This window comes from Numida meleagris, chromosome 12, assembly GCF_002078875.1.
Source record: "Numida meleagris isolate 19003 breed g44 Domestic line chromosome 12, NumMel1.0, whole genome shotgun sequence".
Classification (NCBI taxonomy): Eukaryota; Metazoa; Chordata; class Aves; order Galliformes; family Numididae; genus Numida; species Numida meleagris.
In genome coordinates, this window is record NC_034420.1 from 17,577,161 (window position 1) to 17,599,668 (window position 22,508).

The following is a 22,508-nucleotide window of genomic DNA, read 5'->3' on the forward strand; positions in this document are numbered from 1 at the left end:
CAAAGCGCTGGGCTACAGCCACCTAGGAGAGGTTCAGACACCACAAACCCAGGTAAGGGAACTGGCCCTGCTCCTGACTGGGGCAAGGATCAACGCTGTTGTACTGGCTGACCCCCCAAAAAACCCTCAAGAAGTTATATGAGAATGCTGCATCTTTAAAAATTCCCCAAAGCTCTCTACAACAATCTCTGAGGCACAGCCTCAGCTTAATCACTAACAGGCAGCAGCAAAAAATCTTTAATTACTTCATAGCAGAAATTCATAAAAATTCCAAGTATGAGCAGTCTTCCCCACCCCGGCACAACTATTCTGGCACAGCCCCTTTAAGGACTGCTGCACAGACAACTTGTCCTTTCTGAGTTACAAGCATGTAAAAACAAATATTTCAGGGTCAAATACTTAAGGACAAAAAAAAAAAATGTATTTATTTAGCACTGCTCACATTGACACTCAATCTTTTTCTAACATGTAAAACACAATCTAACTTTTTTGAATGCTTTGCAAGCTTTAGAAGGCAGTGATCCACAGTTTGATACCACCACCTGATAGAGGGGAACCAATTAGCTCACAGGTGCCCACAGCCTCAAAATCAGCCCCAGCTGGGAAGATCTGGCCCATGTCACCGCACAGGTGACAGGTGCAGCCAGAGACAGCACAGTCAAACTGAGCAGACCTCCAACAGCACCTGCTCCAAGCTGTTTTGTTAATACTTTTGCTTTTGCCCAAGAAGCGACACGGTCCCAATACCCATACTGGCCCCCTAGTGCCACACACACAGATTCCCTTTGGCTGTACATCTCCCTCAGCTCAAACAGCCTCAAATTGCTCCAGGAGCCCTGCACGCATCCTGCCCCTGGGACACAGCCTCCCTGCCCCTGCTCTCCCAGGGGCCAGGCAGGCAGCTACAGCACAGAGAGGAAAAAAGCAGCCAGGACGATAGGTTGTTTGAGGAACAGTTTCTTTTTTTCTTTCTTTTTTAATAAAGTGTACAAAGTCGTCAATTTCCTTACATGAGGCGCTGTGACAGCTGTTACAGAGATGATTCGGGCTCCCTCATGGGCCTCATGGTGAAGCGCTGCTGAGCGCCAAGACAAAGGAACACGATGCAGACCCCTGCCCAGCCAGGGCTCGCACTGGCCCCCGCCTGCCCACAAGTGTTCAACACCAACAACGACCTGAACAGAGTGACCTGTCTGAGCGGCATGCATACAAAAGGAAGAGGAAAAACACAACCCACCCAACCGACAACAACAGCAACAGAATTTTAAGGCTATGCATAAAATAAAATGAAGCAACATCTTTAAAGCTAGGTAGCAAGTAGCATTTGTGAAACATAAGGCTTGAGGCTTACTGATTCTTCAGAACAGGTTTATTTGCTTTTCCTTCTTAAACACCAATGTACCATTTTTCTTCCTTTGCTTGCACAGGGATCGCTCCCCTCCGTGTGGGGGTTTAGCTGAGGGAGGTTATGTTGGAGCGGCCTCCTGGCGGCGCGACAATGCGCTTGCTGGCAGAGCGAACGCCTTCATCAATCTGGGTACCTGGAGAGGGCAAGAAAGCACCAAGGGAAAGGGAAAGTGACGCTGAGAGGATTTTCTCCACAGGACTCAGCCACCAGGAAGGCTGGGGTCCTCCTGAAAGGCTCTGGGCCACCGATGGCAACCTCTCTGCCTCTGACTGAGGCAGGACCCCAAGGAGAGCAGTAGCCACTCCAGGAGCAGATGCTCCTCCGCGTGCAGGCCCACACAGCACAAGCAGGGTCCAGTGCTGCGCTACGGCTGTGGCCTGGCCCCCCCCACCCCAGGGCACCGCGCTCTGCCAGCCCACCCAGTGCCGTGCTTACCTGACAGGCTGAACCCCGACTGGTGGAGGTTCCTGACAGGGGGCGTCTGCCGTGTGGGGGACCCCCGGGTGGACCCTGCAGGGGTGCCGCCCTTGGGGGTGGCGGTCAGGTCAAACACAGGTCCATCATACATGCCCCGGGGCACAGCGTGCATCTCCGCCATCTGTTACCGGAGAGGAGTGGCACAGTGACACTGCAATGCTACTGCGACTCCTGTGAGCCCACCAACACCACCAGCATCCTGCTGCGTGGAGCCCAGGCTCCCTGGTCCCACTGCAGAGGCCACTCACGCTGCCAGCCCTGTGCTCATCTGTCCTGCATGCCCAAGACCTCCCCGCAGCGTGGAGGTGTCTCAGCCCAACCACTCACCTTCTGCACGACAGTCTCCCAAAGCACACTGAGGGACTATACAACAAGCAACTCCTTGGCATGGGTTTACGTTGTGCAGATGGTGAGAAGGCCCTTTTTGCCCAGTCTCCTTGTTTTTAACTCAACAGTTCCCTTCAGACTCCTGATGCAGCAGGAAGGCAACAAGAGAGCTGCTGGTCCTGCAGCACCCACTGCTGACTCAGCCCAATGTCCTGCCCAGGTGGTAGCACACCACCAGCACAGAGGTTACAGCTCTGCCAAGCCCTTAGCAACCCCCAGTAGGGCATACACAGGTTTGCAGCACTGTTTCCAAGTTACCAGATATACCAGAGGGAAAGCAATCAGCTAGCTCAGAAACAGGCAATTTCAGATAACAGCTTCACAGCTCTTTCTGCTGGCATCCCCACCTCCTTACCTTTCTCCTGGCCTTGATCCGCTTGTAGACATAGTCAGGGAAAGGGCTGCAGGGCAGGAAGCGCCCAGTCCCCTGGGTCACGTGCAGGTTGCCGTCCTCCAGCATGATCTTTCCCTGGCATATGACAACCAGCGGGGCCCCACGCAGCTCCATCCCTTCAAAGATGTTGTATTCAGCTGCCTGCAGCAACCAGGGGTGACGGTCAGGAGAAACACAAGCACTGTCTGCCCACTGAGGGCTGCTCAGTCCCCACACCTCGCTGCTGAAGCCGCCAGGGCAGGGAGAGCACACCTGTAATGGCCCTGCTGCCCCAGAGACCTCCTGCCCTTCACCAGTCCATCCCACCAAGAACCCACCCCAGCTCCCACATGATCTGGGACCTGCTGCTTAGGAGCTGAGTGCAAAAACAGAGGGAGGCAGGATGGGAAGGCATGAACAAAGCATGCTGACAAAACCAGGAAAAATTTGGACTCAGAAAAGTAACCCAGATGAGGAGAAAAGCCTAGTGCAGGCCAGGCGCAGGGGAAGAGCAAGGCAGCTGGGTGAGAAAGGTGATGCAAGCAGAGCCCAGGGCTCAAAGGCATTCTACCCTGCAGTCACAGCTGCACTGCCCAGAGCTGGAACTTGGTCTCTGCATCTACCAGCAGGGCAGCACCAAGCTCCCTGCAGCAAGATCACTGTGTGTAGCACTTCCCACATCCATTCCCAGCACAAGCAGAGGGCTTACAGACTGGTGGGTTTTTGCCGTGACGATCTTCACTGCATCAGGATCCCAAATGACCAGATCACTGTCTGAGCCCACAGCTATTCTCCCCTTCCGTGGGTACAGGTTGAAGATTTTTGCAGCATTAGTGCTTGTCACTGCCACAAACTGGTTTTCATCCATCTTTCCTGTAGCCTGCTCAGACACAAAAAGAACAAAGCACTCTTTTGGGGAAGGGGAGAGGAAGAGCCCAGGTCTGGCATTAGACAGACCAAAAGCTGGAGCTATGCTCACAAATCATGGCTGTTTGCCCTGTGGCAGCTGCTTCTCCTGCTCCAGCTTGTTTCAGCTCACAAAGCCAGAAAGGAGACATGCCACTGGGCACTCAGCTCTGCTGGGGCAGGGACACAGGGCTGCCCATCAAGCCTGTCCATTCCCTGCTAGGTTGGCTCTTACCACCGCCTTGTCCCAGATGACAGACATCCGTTCCTCAATGCCATTGGTCCCCTCTGGGATTGCCGTGAAGTTGTCTTTTCCAATTGCTTTCTGCGCAGTGCTGAACGTACAGTGGGCACTTCCCGACACCTGCAGGTCACCACTGGCGTGGTGGTAATAAGAGCATCCTGAGCCATTTCATAGTCAGACAGTGGTAGAGACATGAGGGACTAGGAAGTCCTCTGCGTGTGGGCAGCCCCCACCCTGCTCTCTATTACTCTGCACTCCTGTTTCTGTGACTCTTCAGCCTGCAGACCCCCACCAACAGCCCCTACAGTGGCGGAGTCCCCTGGGCAATGGTGGCAGGAGAGCTTGGCCACACCACACTGCCTACCTGGGGCATGGCCAGCACCCTGTGCACAGTGCACACAGTTCAGAGTGGGAGAAATGTCTTGGTGAACACAGCGGCCTCTATGCCAAGGCAAAAGGTGTACTTCCCTAACAGACTATGACTCACATCAAGCTAGAGGGACAAAACATCCGAGTGTGAGTTAGACAAATGATTTCTGGCAGCTTGTTGGGTCTGTTTGGGACAACAGCCCTTCTGCCATGCGAGGAGGAAGGAGCCCTGCCCAGCTGAGGACTGTCCCCCACAGAGGCCATTTTCTGTGTCCTGGCAGCTCTGGCTCCCTCCAGGACAAGATCACCCTGCCCTTCCCCAGGGTCCTCTGTGTGGAGAGGGCTGCTGGTAGGATGGGATCCATCCACCCCGATCCAGCAGCATCAGCAAAGGGCAGGAATGGGCAGAGCCAGCTGCTGCCAGGAGAACAGGACAAGAAGCTGAAAATCAGCTGGGTTTGAGGGGAGCTAGGGACACAACTGCTGCCAGGTGAAAGGGAGTAGGGCCCAGGCTGGCTCCTGGAGCAGCTGGGAGGGAAGGGCCTGCAAGTGCTGGACTCCTGGACCCAAACCCCTGATGGCACAGATGCAGCAGCTCTGCACAGGGCCACGAATCAGTCCTAATCCACTGGTAATCTTCATCTTCCTCTGATAATTTCTGCCATATGTCTGACTGACTGCAGAGCCAGAGATGCAGCCTGATGACACCACACACTTCCTAATCTCCACCAGCTTTGTCCTGGTGAAAGAAAACAAACTACTCAGCCCAGCTGAAGCCCTGCAGCTGCTTCTCCTGCCAAAGCCTCACAGAAAACAACTGGGAAAGGCGTTGGGACAGAACTGTGCTGGCTGCAGGGCTCAGAGGTGCTCCCGCCTCTCCTCTGAGGTCCGGGGTAAATTTGGTACTGAAGTAGCAGGAAAGCATTAAAAATCAAGTTCAGAAGTTGAGCTCATGTTTCACTGCCAGTCACTAAGACCTGCATCTACCTCATACATTCAGACCAAGCAGAAACACATGCTGCTCGCTGCCCACAGCAAAATCCCAGGTGAGGTGCACATTCAGACCCCAAATGCATGGGCACCTCTCCTGCCAGCCACAGCAACTCCACGCACACCCAGCACTGCCCCTCACCAGGGCACAACCCCAGCTTATCCCTCTGCTGAGACACCTATTTCTGACCTGGCATCCCTTGCTCATCTCAGAGATGTTTCCAACATTACATCAGAGGTTATTTCCATTTACAGCCCCCCACCAGCCATGCCCAGCTAGCACAGAGCAGCACCACACTTAGTATTCAGTTGCAAATGCAGAGCAGTGGAGCTTGCAGCTCACATGTGAGCACAGCCAGCAGCAGGCACTGCGTCCCTGGCTATGGTGCGTGCCTTTCCAGTGAGGGGATGGAGGATAGCTCTAAGAGAAAGGTCACCTCAAATTGCTGAAGTGCTTCTATTGTTTGCTCTCTACTTTCAACAGATCCCTTCCCCTCCCCCTGCCTTTAGGGTGAAAAATCATCTGCTGTTCCAGCCAGACGTGCACAAGCTGTCCCTAAGAGCCTAATGCTCCTTGTGGGCTGTTCTACTATTCACAAAAAGCCAGCGTGGTATTTGGCAGGTGGGTCCCCAAGAGCTATTCCACCTGTGCCCCTAGACCTCCTCATGCACAGCCACACCCCAGGCCTCTGCTTCTGCTCTTCCCGCAATCACAGGGCTTCTCCAGCTTGGTCAGTGCTGTCACTGACAACTCTGTGCTGCCTGGCCCTCATTTCTTTCCCTTCTTCAGGGCATTTAAAGCAGTTCATGACTGCTTGCCATAGTATTTTTCTCATTACTGGTGCTATGCCTTCAGTGTCTCCCTTGGCAGCCATCGTGGCCCCAGGGCAGCCATTTCATCAGGCAACTCATTAAATCCCTGGGGTGAAGTGGTTCACACTGGAATAATGTCTAGGCTACCTGGCGTCCTCTCTGGCTACTCCAGGCCAAAGGCGCTGCCTCCTGCTCGCAGTCACTGGCAGAGCCACCAGACCAGGCGTGGCCTGCTTGGCCACTGCTGCTCACCTGGCCAGGAGGGAGTTAATGTAGTCAGGGGTCGTGGGGTCTGGGCTTAGTGGGGGTGAGACCACGAATGCCGCAGCCTTGGCCCAGTTCTTGCTCCAGTAGTGTGTTCCATCAGTCCCCAGGCTGGCTGTAATGGGCTCACCAAACACCACGTTGCCTGGAAAAAGGGGCAGAGAGGATACAGGATTGGTGACTACAGCAGTCTGATCTTTGCTGTCTGCTGTGGCCTCTAGGGCAGACAGGAGGGACTGCTGGGTCCACAGCATGTCCAGAACCCTCTCTGCTGTCACAGGCACCGTCCCAGCTCTTCAGCTCCAGTTGCAGAGCCTGATGGTGGTGCAGACCTGGAGGGCATGTGGTGCTGGGAGACATGGCCTCAGACCCCAGAGGGCTGATAACATGTCCCCCTGCCTCTGCCAATGGCTGTAACTCTGGCTGGGCCACTGGGAAGCAAGGCTCTGAGGAAAGCTGCCCACTAGCCCTCATGTGCCAGCTGTGGGTAGGGGCACAACTCACTGCATTCAGATGGGATGTGTCCACTTCAGCACCACTGCATGGCCAGCATTGCAGGGCCAGCACTGCTACAGAGGCTAGGGATGTACCCAGCAGCTTCAACCACCTGCATGCGAATGGTGCGAGTTTCCCTGCAGAAAGCCCTTCACAGAAAGTACCTCCAAGGTGCAGGTCTCCAAGCACCTCCCTGACCCATGCCCACACCCTGATGCTACCTGACATGGCCGTAGATGGCGGCTCCAGGTGGCCTGGTGCAGCATCCCCATAGCCCTTTGCAAATCAGGTAAAACCTTGACCTTCCCTAGAAGAAGGGGTAGCTCTGGGCTGCTCAAGGAAGGGGTCTGAGCCCAGCTGTCAGGGCAACACCAAACCCAGCTGCCCAGGACTCCAATGGCAACAGTGTGGATGCACACAGCACCAGCTCACCCTTTTTTCTGGCTTGCGAAATGAGGTCTGCAGCACTTCTGCTCATCACTTTAGTCACATAGAGAGGGCAGTTGGTCTGGCTGGCAATGATGATGGCTCGGAAGACAGCTTCTGCTTCCAGCTGGAAGAGAGAACAGCATGGCTGCAGAGGAGCGCAGCAGGCGAGGAGGGCTCTCTGCCAGCTGTGCTCACTCCGGTAACCGGGGAAGGCTCCAAGGCCCAGCCCGCAGGCCAGAGCCAAGCAGCGCTCTGTAGAGCTGCAGCGTGGAGCTGGGCCGCAGCTTGTTCCCCTGCATGGCTCCAGTTCTGTCAGCAGCAGGAAGAGCTCAGGGCAAGCCACCCACACCTGGAAGCACAGCTCCAGCCAGCACAGGCAGACGCAGCTCTGCCTCTCTAAGCATTTGGTTTAATCAGACATTGCCCTGCTGATGCCTGGGGTGCTGCAGGCTGTGCCCTGGTGCGCTGCTGGCAGCGGGATCCAGCTGTTCCATGAGCCAGCTGCTGGGTGTCCTGGACAGCCTGCTGCTGGAGCACGGCTTGTTTCCACCACAGGGTTATCTTTGAACTATGACATCAGCCCTTGCTCAGCCTGAGCTCAGCCCCAGACGTTCTCCAAGTGTTAGCTCTGCAGCTTGGCTTCAGTCTTCAGCATGAGAAAGTTCAAAACAGAAGCCTTAAAAAGACAACATACCAACCAGCTGGGCCCCAGGGAAGGCAGGCACTGTGCCATTGCTGCCTGCAGCTGCTCAGTGCTCCCAGCAGCAACAGGCCACTGCACTCAGACATACACACGAGTACACCTCACACACTTCTGTGAGCCTGTCTGTGGCATCACCCATCAGACAGTGAGAAGAAGAGATTTCTTCTTCTGCTTAAGAACTCTTTTGAAAACATACCAGCACATTTACAGACTTGAGTGGGCTTTAACATATGGACAGGAGCAAACAGGGCCATCACTGAATACCCTTCAAAATTGATCCAGTCTGGAGCAGCACCATCCTGCACTACCGAATCCCCAACACCACCTGCTAGAAGAGCATGTCTTTAACGCCCACAGAGGTCCTTCCAGGACACAGCAGACCCTTGGACCCTGAGTCACCCTCCCAGTGCCTTGCCAACCACCTGCAAGCTTTTGGGAGGGTAGCACACCACTTGCACGCCACTGAATGCTTTCCCAGGCTGAAGGTGTGCTGGAAGAAGAACACTTTCTTTTCAAAGGTAATGACATCTGGGTTTGGCTGTACAGACTGCATCTAGAGCCTTTTTGCACTGTTCTCAGCTGCCTTATGCTTTAATGGCATTTCAGGATCAAACACTCAATAATGCTTTATTGGCTTTGGACAAGAAGAACTGCAGTGCTGTCTTACGATAACAGGACAGTTCTCAAATCCTGGCACAATATCCCGTAATTGCAGGCTAGCTTGCCAGCTAGTGGCAACAGGTCTAAAGCCATAAAAAAAATAAGTGTACATTTACACACAGAGGAACTATTATCCACTGTCTTTTACACTGAGTCTTCTCTCTTTATCGTCTCATACTTCAAAGACAGTAAGGAATGCATTACACTAGGCTCTATCTGTCATTACCAGTTACAATACAGTCAGCTTCTTATACTGTTAATTTAAGCCAACTGATTTTATTTCTGCAGACCCTGAAGTACGTATCTGTCACTGTGCTCCCCTACTCAGTTCTGCTGTCGTACCAGATCCCTACTGTTTTCTTCTTTCATGTGCCACAGAAAGTTAAAAACAGCTCTCAGCAGGGAGCTATCTCAAGAAAACCTATCTAAAATTAGACTCAACTCAGATTAACAGACCAAACAGAAAAATACCCTGTAAGCTAAAATTAGAAATAATCTAATTAGTGTCTTGACAATGACATGTAACCAGGAAATTCCCCCTTTCCTCCCCTCCCACTCCTTCCACCAATGGCTTTGTCTGTCTGACTTCGAAACCCACATTAGACCCTAAGCAGAGATTAGGCAGGAAGAGGCTGGAATCTGTCTGTGCTCAGACACATGAACAGTGACCTTTCAGAGGGACTAAAACTTGCCTTTCTATTCTCCTCGGGCCTCTTACACTCTGGAATCCCATAGAAAATGAATGCTGCCAAACCTGCCCCGCGTGCTGCTACAGCTGTACAGAATTTTTTGTTGATTATTTCATCTCTTAACTCAGAAGCCCTCTTCTCTGCTAGAAGACTCCAGCAAGGTGGAAAAATGTTCGCCACAAAAGAGCATCTCACTCTTTCTTGAGCTGGTCATGAACCAGACAGTATTACACCTACACACGTTTAGCTCTGCTGCAGTACACCCTACTGTGGCTCATGGGAAAAGCTCTTCGGTGCACTGTTCTGTGCCTTACCTCCTCAGGCCTGCTCAGCACATGGCCCTCTGGGCCAGTGATTCCCATCTCCAACATCCTGGCCTGTTCCTAGGACACAGAAAGGACAAAGGGATGTTATCAGTCCCTGAATCTGCCCCCCCACCCCCACCCCGAGGCAAGCAGACCCCTCCCGATAGCCAAACAGAGCTGTCACCACACTCTGTATTTAGCACAGGCAGATAAATGAGCTTTGTTTTCATCCAGAAGTATGTAAAGGATCTCTCTTTGAACCTACAGAGGCTAGTATGAAAACATGAGAAATTCATCCAGATGTAAAATGTTAAACTTCTCCTGATAGGAGTTAAAGTGGCCATTGGTGGCAACAACACACCTGGCAAAAAGAAGCAAGCAGCCTCAGGACAGCCCTGTGGGACCAAGGAGCCATCCCTTGCTGACATGAGGTCCCCACAGCTGAGGGCTCCCTGCTACTTCGTCTCCCAGATCCTCCCAGTGCCCTGGCTCCCCCTCCCAGTAATGAAGAGCTCAAAGACAGAAACCACTCCAGCCTCTCAGCAGGACGCAGCCAAGGGCACCAAACCAGAGAGCAGCTCAGCTGGTTCTCGGCACCACTGGCACCTGCTGAGCAATGCTCTGGCACCCGCTGCCATGTGGGACTGATACCTAGCACTCACCAACCCATAGCCCCGGCACAGGAAAACTGCAGCAGTTTCCAAAGGGCAGCCAGCAGAAGGGAGTGACGGCAAGGGGACGCCAGTGACAGGCTGCTGCTGACAGCCTCTGACACTCAGACAGGGCATAGCGGTCCCAGAGCCCTCCCACTGCTCTGGGACAGGGAGAAGCTGCAGATGGGATGAGATGTCTCCTTACCACGACTCTGGGTTCAGGCCTCATTCACACCACTGACAAAGCTGCAAAAGCTTTGCCATAATAAATTCTCCAGTTATCTGGTGGTCCTTTAAAATCCTGATTTTTCCTGAGAAGTTCTGCCCATTTCAAATTTCTTTTAATTGTTGGAAGAAAAAGAGCAGCTGGAATCTGCTTTCACTCATCTGTCAGCCTGCCTTTCTAACGCTGCAGGAAACCACCTACCTAACAAAACTTTGGCCAGTGTGGGTTTTTTGTGTTGTTGTTGTTGGTTTTTTGTTTTTGTTTTTTAAATGCCACAAATATTTTCACTACTTTTGTTAAAAAAAATAGTTTGGCAGTATCTGATATCCCTTTAAATTATTTGATTTTTTAGTATCTCTAGAAGATGACAATGCTTTCTGTAATAAGAAAATCATACACATCAAAACATTTGTCCTCCTGATTCCTTGGGTTATCTGCCATGTTTCTTTGAAATGGATTTTTACCTACTATTGCTTCTCAGAAACAAAACACAGAAATACCATGAGCCAGTTCTTCTATGCTGAAGTGCAGATTAGTGTCCCGAAGGACGATGCTGAAGGGTCTCACAAACTCCTTATTGCAGTTCCCACCAGTTACTTCACAGCAGAAAATCTCGGTAAATTTGATATTACTGCTGAGCAGCAAAGAGATCGCTTTGCAAAAGACGCCCATGCAGCTTTAGTGTCATGTTACAAAGGCCCCACGTCAAATCAGCGCAGGATAGATTTCCAGTCCCTGCACACCTGAAGAGTAGCTACCTGGGCAATTATATCCCCATTTTCAGCATGGACTTGAGCAATGGCACCCAGCTCTCCCAGGCAGCTGAATATCTCATACAACTGAAACAGAGACAAGAAGAAGAGATTACCACACAGGCACATTGCCCTGGCTTGCACGACTGTACGTCTCCCGCACTGTGCCCCCAGCAGAGAGCTGCGCAGGGAAAGGGTCAGGCAGGACCCAGTATCAGCCACACAGAGATCAGCTTCTGTGGCTGTACCAGGCAGTGCCTTCAGGATGCTGCCTGCTCCCAGCTGGCGCTCTCTGTCCTCTCCAGCCCACCCCTCTGCCTGCCATCCTCTAACTGGGAGCCCAGCCACAGAGAAGCACCTAGGGGCTTGCAACTGAGCAGTGAGGGGCTGCCCGAGGGTCGCGCTTCTCAAGGCAGCAAGGATGAGCAGCGAGCAGCATGCAAGCCCCTGCAAAGTGTCTCACCTCAGGCTGCAGAGCTATGACTACACAGCACTGCTGCTGGCTTTCCAGCTAGCACTCCAATCACACACAACCAAAGCCATAAAAGAGCTCCTACCTCGGTGTTTGACATCTGGTACAAGTCCTTGTAGGCCATGTAAACCATGAATGAGTTGACTCCTAGGAGAAGAGCAGAGAGGACATTGAAGGGGAGTAAGCCAACAGTTCCTCCTCCCAGACACATGAGAAGCACTGAGACCTGGAGAAAGGAAGCAGGGGCTGGCTGGCAGGAGGCTCTCTGCTTTGGCTGGCTGTCCTGCCGCTCATCCACAGAATGCCAACTCCCAGCTCAAGGCCAAGCAGGGATCCCATCGTGCTCGGCAGCCAGAGGAGCAGAGACAGCGCATCCACCACCTTCCCCTTTCAGCCAGGTCCCCTGCACCCAGCCAGGGGCAAGGAAGACAGGGCAGCAAACCTTTCTCCTGGACCATGGTATGCAGCTCCTGCCGGACGCGCTGGCTCCAGCGGGGGATGTCCACGTGCAGCGCGTAGTCACAGCAGGCCTTCCCATCCGCCCACTCCCGCCACCTCTCGAATGCCTCCACCAGACTGGACTCGGGGTCTGGAACCACGTGGTCCACTGCAGGGTGACAGGGGGTCATGAACAAAGGCTCCTCTGGCCAGATGTCCCGATGTACACCCCACATTACCCCTGCATGCTGCAAGGTATCTCCACCATCCCAGATTTGTCTCCCCAGCTGCTTCAGGACAGCCTTCATCATCTCCATTACTTCTGTGGTTCCCTTCAAGTGCAGTTATTGGGGGGAAATGCACACAGCTTTTACTTAACAGCCTCTGGCAAAGGACCAGGGGCTTTTACAGGCTTCTGCTGAGAAATGAGCTGAGAGCTTCAGGACCTCATTCCTCCTCACCCCCACTTCCACCTCATTAACACAGTCTCCTCCCGCACCGCAACACTAACACATCTATTACTGCCTACCACACCACCGCAAGCCCTGCCACTCCAAGATTTTTTTGGCCCAAAGGGGAAGGAGAACTGGTAGAGAGAGGGCAAGAAGCCCAGTCCTTTACTGGAAGGATCAATAATTGCATCCCATGTATTCCATCTCCTGCATCCCATGAAAACCTGCCGTGCACGTAGCTGTGGCCACTGCCCAGCAGCAAAGCCTGGATCTGCAAGCACTGCATGCTAGTGGTGCTTTCCACAGAAGGATCTCAGAATCTCCTTTCCTTTTTCATTAGCACTGTTTATTTCTGAGCAGTGCAGGATGCCAGGACATTGCTCTGTTTCTCTGCTCAGCGTCATCTGAGCATCACACTGCCCTATTTTTATTTAACCAGGCAGAAAAAAAAAAAGTGTTCTTTTTTTTTCTGTTCCTTTTTGAGGTTCTTGGGGGCACCAGCATCTGCAGATGTTGGAGCACTGCAGAACATAGGATCTAAAGCTGTGCAAAGGGCCCTGTGCACATTCTCCTTCCCAGCACTAAGGGTCCCACAAATTCATCCTGCTCTTCACAGTCTGCATTAATAGACATCACAGACAAGATGAGCACATTGTCACGGATCTTTAAAACAAAGAAGACTGTGAAAAGCAAGCAGGAAAAGAAATAACTGGGCAACATCCCAAGAGTGAAAGAAAAACAAAAAATTCTTAAGACTGACAAGTTTCACTTGGATTGGGGTTTTATTGCATATGCCTTCCCCAGTTCAGAATAGGAGCATGTCCAAAATGCACTGCAAAAAAGTGTTTGACTGGGGACATGGGTGAGGGCTAACCAGAGCTGGCACACATTTGGACTGCTATCCTGATACATACCCCCTTTACACCAAAGGGCTGCACTCAGGTAAGTGAGTCTCTCACTTTGGCCTCTCACTGCTCTGCCTCTCCAAGAGAGCTCAGAAGGTGAACTGTCCCACACTCTATGGTTTACTGCTACCCTGCACTCAAGCAGAAGAGAGCTGATGCTCTGAGAGGTTTCACATTTTAATACCCAAAGGCACGTTTCACCCACTGGTCAGGAAAATTCATTTTCAGGGCCCTCTCAAATGAAAAGATCCCAGGGCTCTGCTCCGCTCAGACCTGCCCTGCCACAAGTTACTGGTAGCAAAAGCTAGAGCTGCACACTTGGCTGCACTTTCTGTTCCAATCTCTTTTCCATTTGAGACGCCAGCAGGGCAGAGAGAAATGTGGGCTGGCCTGGCAAGGACAACAAGCATCCTCAACTGAGTCTCTGAAAGATCACCAGTGCCAAGATGGCTCTCTGGTCTCTGCCACTTAGCCTGCACATTTCTAGGCTCCCAGAGGGACTTCCCTTCCCAGTCCTCTCCCCTATTTTCCCAAGCATCAGATGTGTTTATGTTCCCAATTGCCTCTTCCAGAGGGTAGCAGTGACAATAGTGATCATCTTTCTCCTTTCTCCAAAATATCCCCTAAATCTTTCCTGTCAGTTGTCATCTCTGTCCATCTTTGCTGCCCTACATAGGAACTTCAGCACAGCCCTCTTTGCAGACCCTCTGCACAAAAAAAATATATTGTCAGAAGTCATGGAAGTCAACATCAAACTGATCCCATGCAGTGTTACAGAACTGAATGCAGCAGTGCTTTAATTTCTCTCAAAAGCACACGAGCCTGCTGGGTGTTGTCACACACGGGACCTGCCTGCTGCACTCACTGATCATTGTAGTCCCACCAGCCAGGGCTGCTTTCGTCCCTTGGAAGAAATCATCCACTGCTGTCATCCCCTTGTACGGCATCTGCAGGTGAGTGTGGACGTCAATTCCTCCAGGGATCACCATCTTCCCATTGGCTTCTATGGTTTTGACTCCTCCAGGGACAATGAGATTGTCTCCAATCTGCCTGATGAAACCACATCAAGATGGTGAGCCACACACGAAGGAAAACCACCCACCATATAATGGATCAGAAGTCAGCTGGGAAGCCGCCAGGCCAACCCCAGCCCGGCAGCAATGCCCTGCTCCTTCCCAGGAACCAGAGGTGAGACCACCTCACCGAGCAGCCAACCGTGAGGTTGTCTGGCCTGCCCAAAATTGCAATCTGCATAGTCCTGGGAGGGCTGCCATCTGTCCGCCTGCTTTAGCAGTGTCTGTTGTGACACCAGCTGTCTGGGGCAGGCACTGGCTCAGGGTGGCCAGGAGCATGGTCTGATGAACACGCAGATCTCTGCACTGTTTTGTGAGAAGCTGCCCAGGTCACCTCATGCCCCACTGACCAGGAGCCAGGCACCTGCTGGCATTCCCAGTGCAGCAGTCCCACCTGCTCAGCTGGGACAAGTGCTCCCCAAGCCCTGACACCAGGCCTGCCTTCAGTAAAGCCGCACCCCTAATCTCCCTTCTCCCCCATCCTTCTGCTCACCTTAAGTAAGGCTCAAGACTGAGGCTTACTTACAGAGAAAGATGATTTCCCACCGTAATGCCACAGCTGCTGGGCCAGCACAGGGCTCGGCAGGGTCTGGCAATGCTGCTCAGAGCACAAAACCCTGTGGCCAAAGGACAGGCCCTCTCCCCAGGACCTTCCTTCTCACCTGCCGTCCTTCCTCACCCCCAGAGGATGCTACCAGAAGGCCCATGCAGTAGTGAAGGCAAGACCCCAGGTACACCAAAACATCTGAAAACAACAACCTTAAAATCTCCGTTATACATCTACTCAAAGCTCAAAGTGCTTGTACTGAAAGCCCTCTGGAGGACAACTGATATTCTCCTCCCCAGACACACTAGTTCTTCTGCAGGCCAGGTCACCTGAATGTGGGGACTCCCTTCACTCAGCTCCCCACCCCCTCAATCCTTTTATCTGCCCATATGTAGCACTCAGCCTTCCAATCTCTTCTTTCAGAAATCCTATTTTCATCAAGCCTTTCTCAGTCTTCCCTGATACATCAAGATAAAATAAACAGTGGTTTTACTGGAAGACTTCTGATTTCCTTGGCACGCTGGGGAGGTAACTGAGGAGCAAATTCCACTTTTGCATTTCATTCAACATCTCCACTTTACAGTTTTTTTCCTTAAAATCCCACATGTTCTGTAAACAGAGCTCCTTGCTCCAGTGTCCTCATGGCAATACATCAGCAGCTCTTTCCACAATTTTTAAGATGAATCCCTCACCAATGGATTTAAACTGCTCACTGTATTTTTAACAGAATTCATTTGCTGGAGTGTTTCAACTCCAAGGCAATGGAATTCCGCAGCCTTCAGGCTGTTGTCGAGGCTAAGGGATTTGCCCAAGAACATCCAGAAAATCTGTTCCATCGCAGAACCCAAAGCCGACTCCGGTCCCTGTTCAGGTACATGCAGTAGTCAATCAAGACTGCTCTCCTCCTTGAGCTAAAAACAGCCTCATAAAAATACCAGTCCCACAATGAAAATTATTTATCTACTGCCACATTTTTTAAAGATTGGTATTTTCCTCTTAGCATAGAGCAAGCAATGGCTTTTCATGTCCCTCTGCTGCAAATTGTCATGGTTCTTTCAGTTCACCCAACTTGGAGCTGGTCCCAGGTAAAATTTGCTGATTTTGAACTGCAGCTTTTAGACAACAGACTTATCATCTCCCCTCTGTAACAAGTGAGGAAGCCAGCGGGGCCCAGAGGTTTGCCTGCAGTTCCTGAAAATCTCAGGGAGGCAGATGACCCGCAGCACAGTGCTCCTCATTAGTGCTAAGAAATGGGATCTGGGGTGGGGTCACTCACTCTTACACCGGTGACACAGGGGAACACAGGAGGCAAAGACAAACCTTGCTCCTGATGCAGTTAGATACAGCTTTGTTGTACTGCAGACACTGTACCACAAGGTCACCAGTCCAGCTGCAATTCAGTCACTGGACTCACTATGCAAACATGTTAGGTTTCATGTAAGCGGAGAGCTGAGCCTCCAACCAAAGCGAGCTGTGAAGTTTCACCAGCTGGCAAGCAGGATGCAGACTGCATCCACAAAAATCCAGTAACCATCCAACCTGAAGCTAATTTAAGGGGAGACAGAAATAATACACTGTGGAAGTCCCATACTTACTTTATGAGACCATCTTCCATGTAAATGTCAGCATAGAATGACTGATCATCGTTGACTATTCTCCCTCCTTTAATAAGGAGACGGTCACTCTGTGAAGAGAAAAAGCAGAAGTCAGCAGCAGGCAACATGCATTTCTCAGCTGCCAAAGGAGGGCCTTTCTTGGGTGCTCTCCTGCTGCATCACATGACTCACTGCAGCAGCAGATACTTCAGAAAGTTCACATCAGCAGTGACACTTGGAAAACAGAACAAGCACAAGGACTGAACGACACCCAGTTCAGAAATGCTCTTATGTTCCTTCCTGCATTCACACTTTTGGACCTGGGCAACTGAGAGAACAGACACTGTGCTTCAGGGAACAGACTCTATCCTGAGGAATATGGGGTCCATCTTCTACCTCGCTCTGCACAAGTCTGAGCACTGGCTGCATGTGGTACTGGGGCAAACACCCTGATCTCACACATTATCTGCTTTTGCTGTTCCAGAGGATATCCAGACTTCTTGATTGCTTAAAACACATCCAGCATCCTTCCCAGACTTCAACCATCCCTTACTTTCACCTTTGCTCCCACAGATGCCTGCAGTCCCAGTTTTGGGGTGTGAACCCTTCCCCCCCCACCACAGTGCAAGCCTGGACCCAGCTGCTCACAGCCTCTTGCAGAGTTCACGCATAGGCACATCCTGAGGAGCTTGCACAGTTCATTCCTCTAAGGAGAGCTGGGCTTGCTGCTTTGCATCTGCTACCCTCCAGGGGATGTCTGGAAATATCACTATTGCATGGTCATTCACAGCAAGAGAATCCCCTCGCGCCCGGCAGCACACAGCAGCCGAAGAGCAAGGCTGGTGCGCACTGCAAGGCAATCTCACTCGTGCGCGGTTCAGACAAAGAAACTGGGTGGGGAAGGCAGCACAGAGCACGGTGCACTCAGCCGCTGCAGCTCAGTCTCCCCGGGCTCTCCCTGGCAGCACTGACAGCCTTCATCAGCCCCAGGCTCCACAGCTGAGATAAGGTCACCAGCAGCACAGAACCAGGACCCACAGCCCAATGCAGCCCGAGGCTGGAGCCGTGCCTGACCCCTCACACCCACACTCCTCTCTGAGCAGCAGACCCAGCTCAGCTCTCCTCTCTCCTGACTGCAGGTGGAACACTGAGGTCTAGCAGAGGTTTGCATAGAGCTAACCAGCAGGTCACTGCCAGCACATGGAGTTTCTACCTTGACTGGTGGCATCAAGGTCACAGGCACCCCTCACTTGCATCTGTCTCTGCTGCAGCTCAGCCAGGCACACTGGCCAGAAGCGTCAGGTCTGGGGCCAGCCTGCAGCCCCTCTCCCCAGCTGCACACCTCAGTGGATGCCCAGGCTTGGGGCCAAGGACCTCAGACACAGACCATTTTGCTAACAGACCGCTGATTCTCCGCCTCCCAGGCACAGGGCACTTGTCCTCCCTTCTGCTTCTGTACAAACATAATTTCACTAACAATACTGCAATTTTAAGTTCAGAAAACACTAGAAGAGTGAAGTGGGACCACAGATATACCCTTATAGCCTGTCAGTCACAAAGGAAAACAGCTGAGCTACGGCTCCTAGGGATGCAAAGGATCGGCATTTAAGTATCACTACAAGAAAGGCAGATAGCAATTACCATGCAGCAGTATCAGGCACAGGCTATAAATCAGGGCTATGGTGAGAAACACAATACTCCAGTTAACTGTATGTACAGTTTCTCCCATTTGCCCCACGTGCCATGGCAGACCCGTTTGTTTTAGGCAGCCTGTTGGAAGAGAAAGAAAAGAAACAACCTGCCCAAATCCAAAACCACAACTAGACTCCAGTACACCACGCCCACTGCCTTTGCACCTCCTGAGTTCTCCTTCTGAGGTCCCTGGGGTTCATTCTTGCCAGAGTGCAGAAGCATCAGCACACACTGATGCTGACCACCTCTTCTCGCTCTTCAGGCTAGAGAAAGCGCAGGGGCACGGGCACTGGTGGCACAGGAAGCAGAAGATCGGAACACTTGACAATTGCTGAATAAACTGCTAATATGAAGTCAAAAAATACGCCCACACACAAATGCAAACGGTCACTTTGTGGCAGACATGAAGGGCTGCTCAGTGCTCAGTTAGTTGCTAAATAAATAAAGTTGCTATACTCACTACAGCTGCAGCACAAACAGTGCCTTTATTCAGGGGTCAGGCTCTGCCACGGGGCCTGCCCCACGCCTGCCCACCAGAGCATCTCTGCACACAGCAGGAGAAGGGCTGTGCTGGTATCCACTCGTTAACAAGGAGGAAAAATATAACAAAGTAAAGTAAGGAACATTCTGACAATGCCCCATCTCCAGGCTCTGCATTATTCGGGGATGCACCCAGAAATCAAGAGGCCAGGAAAGCAGAAAGGAAGAGGATGAAACAGTTTGGAGGAAGTGAATCTGACTTAATAGGCAGCTTCTGCAGCACATGCATCCAGAGTGGCCCCAGATCACAATAAGCACACTGTTCCCCCACCAGAGCTCGGCTGTGCCTCTCCACTCCCACCGCATCCCCCTGCCAGTCCGTGTCGGGCCGTGTCATTGGCACTGTCAGCAGATGGGAGGCCCTGTCTGCACAGGCACTGCCCCAGCCCCTCTCCCCCAGACCCACCAGCAGTGCGGTGCCACGCGTGCCAGGGCCCGGCATGGCAGCAAGCAGTGAGCAGGAGCCTGGCTCTTTGCAAGCACCATGTGCAGGAGCAGCGCATGGCCACGAGGTGCCCCAGGGCACAGCGCTGTGACTCCCGCTGGGATCTCTGCCACCCAACACCTCTGCCCTGCTCAGCAGCTCCATCTGCGTGCTGGACACTCTGTTGCTTTGCCTGCTTGCATTTGGGATCAGTCCTAAGAAGCTTTCAAAACCATTACCCACTTCCTCATGCCCACACTCTGCTCCTGATGCTTAAGAGCATCATCTGGCCATTTGAGATCCTGGAGTATCATGGGTCCTCTTAAATCTCTTGGTGTGATGCATAGCAGGGATGCTGGATGCAGCCATGAGCAGCGCTCTCTTTACTAACTAAGCACAAGGGCATAGTTAGGGTAGCACAGAAGCAGGTGCGTGGCTTTACTGCTCATTACCTTGAAAAAGAATAGATGCTAATTGCAAAGGTGTGACATCAGCAGCTGAATGTGTCCTCATTAGGGGACTACACAAGAGTGTTGAAAAGCCTCAGGCTGGAATTGCAGCGTCAGAAAAGCCATGAACTAACTCCTTGTTCCCCAACACCCATGGCCAGGTGGGGAACAGAACTGCCCAGTTGGTAACTGAGGCTTTTCTCCCCACACAAGATGCCAAACAGCTCCGTGCAAACCTCTTTATTTCCAGAGAGGCTAGAGACGTCGCAGAGATGCTGCCTGTGGGCTGTGATGAGATGGCTGAAAGGGGTGAGCACAAGCCACACCATGAGAAGATATGAGAACTCCAGACCACTTGGGATAGAAAAGGCTTTTGTGACCAAAGCACAAAGACCAGAATATTTTGTTCCAACCAACTGCTCCGTTGATAGTTATTTTGTGAAACTATGGTAAGGCATTTCCCCTCTTTGACCCTCTACTTCTCTTTCCGGAGGGATGGGAAAACATACTGTGAACAGAAGGAAAGGAAATATTTCAATTATATCAGGGTGGGGGGAGCTAATAAACATGCAGAAGTTTTGGGATGACTCCTGAGCTCAGTGCTCCAGCAAGAGCACACATCTGGACAGTAGCACTGCATCTACTGAGTCTGATGCATTGTGTGCAATGTAAGTTGCAGCAAAGAGCTCCTGAGCTGATGAAGCAGGCACTGAGAAAGCCAAAATATTTCATTATCCTCCCCCCCTCCTCCCCATTTTTTACCCACACTGCCACCAACACACATGCCCAGACTTCCAAACCTTCTTTCAATGGCCACGGTCTTGCTTGTAACACTGTCACATGTCACTTCAGCCAGGCTTTTCCAATTCAGGTTGGGAGTAATTCCACACCAATTTATCCCACACAAACACATGCACCCCTCACTTGCTTCTGGCTTCTCCACTAAAATGGCTTTCCTAGAAAAGACCAGAATTGGCTGCAAACTGATCCATCAGACAAACTCTGTTTTTCCACAGATCGTTGTCAGAAACTAGCCACCCGTTGTGACAGCAACACTGCTGAGTATGAGAAGAAATAGGAACGGAGTGTCTGTGCATCTCCAGAATTGCACAAAACAGTTTAACAATAGCTGCCAGGGAGTAAAACCACCCTGATTTCCAATACCTGCAAAAAAGCCAAATCTGCCTGTTCCTGGGGTGACAGACACAATGAAGGCACTGCTCTGCAGGCTCAGCAGTGCTGTTAGTTTGAGACCTACAGGTGAGCTACTGCCAGCACAAGACACTTCCAAGATCTTTCGGCTGTGATGCTTAAAATGTCCCTGAGCTCTCCTCCATCCTAACGGCACAATACAGCCTCTTCTAACAAGCACAGCTTAGCTGACGCTATGTGTCCTGACAGGCAATAAGAGACCTTGGGATGGAAATGTAGGAAGGAAGAACAAACAAGTGAAACAATGCCCAGGGGAGGCACAATCTGCATAAAGCGACTGCAGTGCCTTCCTTCTTGAGAAGCTATTGTAACTGAGATTTTCTTTACGCTACGCTATTAAAAGAGAGAAGACCACCCAGCCCCTGACTACTTCATTGCTTACCCTGGACCTCAAAGCACACGTTCAGGACATATGGCCATCTGACCCAAATTTCAGGGCATGCAAGTCCCAGGGGGGTATCACCAAGCTGCACACGTCACAGGACAGAAATACCTGTGGTGTCAGCTCCAAAGATGCCATCCACTCATAGCAATTCAAGCATCAGTAGGCTGAGGGAAGGATTTAACAGAGAGAAATAAAGCAACTTGTGAGGCTTTGTCACCAGTGCAGTGAGAAAATCCTTGCTGGATTCCAGAGGAACAGGAAGAAGCCCCACATACCCACATATTTACATCCATAAAGTGGATTGCACTTTCCCTGTGGAAAAAGCCCCAGAGAATGGGGAAAATTCCACCTGCAACTGCAATGTTCTTTTACTGTGCTCTGGGATACAGAAAAGCCAAGATTTGTGAAAAGGCAATATTGCTTATTAAAGCAATTGGGTTGAGAATCTGGACTGACAAAAGAATTTCTCTTTGTAGTGGTTGTGCTTCTTTGAGAGCAATTTGTTTGCACCTGAACATTAAAGAGAATCATGAAGCTTGACCGCTGTTTTTCTTCAAGAGGACAAAGCTGTCCTCAGGAGGAAAAACAGGCAATACAAAGTCAGCAGAAAGGCATCAACAAAAGACGAAAGACCTGTTCGCTTTCCAGAAAGAAATCCCCACACGATCTCCTCCAGGGAGGGCTGGGGGGAAAGCAGCTGCACCCCACGGAGGAAGGCATGAGCTGTATCACAGCATTAAAACCCTACAGAGCAATCAGCACGAAGAGGCACCAGTGCGACTCCGGGGCAGCTGGACTCCCTGCAGCTTCAAAGAAAATATGTCAGCCGCCTTTCTTCTCGCTGGGCGGTGGCACAAACGTGCTGCGTTCGTAATAGGTGTGGTCCCCTGCTCCACTGCACTAGCAATGGGGACCGCTGCACCTGACGCGGCGAGAAAGGAGACGGGGTCGGAATCCAGCGCACCGCCTACGAGCACGGGGAGCATCTCGCAGACCACGGACACAAACGCAGCAGCCGGGCTGCGGCCCCGCCCCGGCGGCTCCCTGCTCGCCCACCCCACCTGCGCTCCGGCCGCGCGCTGCTGGGGACAATAGGAAACGGCGCAGAGGGGCCGCGCTCAGACCCCGGTGGGCGCTGCCGCTGCCAGGCGGGACCCCGCCGCGCGACCCACGGGGACCGG

General features: G+C 51.9%; 1 protein-coding gene across 1 annotated transcript in view; it reads right to left on the reverse strand.

Annotated features, from left to right (window-relative positions):
- DPYSL3 (dihydropyrimidinase like 3) overlaps positions 942-22,508 on the reverse strand; it is a 31,625-nt gene continuing 10,058 nt past the window's right edge. The window contains exons 2-14 of the mRNA XM_021410501.1: positions 16,626-16,714; positions 14,276-14,460; positions 12,058-12,222; positions 11,701-11,762; positions 11,150-11,230; positions 9,522-9,590; positions 7,159-7,279; positions 6,220-6,376; positions 3,787-3,928; positions 3,355-3,525; positions 2,628-2,807; positions 1,844-2,006; positions 942-1,541 (exon numbers count right to left, since the gene is read on the reverse strand). Coding sequence (XP_021266176.1) covers positions 1,453-1,541; positions 1,844-2,006; positions 2,628-2,807; positions 3,355-3,525; positions 3,787-3,928; positions 6,220-6,376; positions 7,159-7,279; positions 9,522-9,590; positions 11,150-11,230; positions 11,701-11,762; positions 12,058-12,222; positions 14,276-14,460; positions 16,626-16,645 — 1,605 coding nt within the window. The 5' untranslated portion in view covers positions 16,646-16,714 and the 3' untranslated portion in view covers positions 942-1,452. The remainder of the gene's footprint in view (positions 1,542-1,843; positions 2,007-2,627; positions 2,808-3,354; positions 3,526-3,786; positions 3,929-6,219; positions 6,377-7,158; positions 7,280-9,521; positions 9,591-11,149; positions 11,231-11,700; positions 11,763-12,057; positions 12,223-14,275; positions 14,461-16,625; positions 16,715-22,508) is intronic.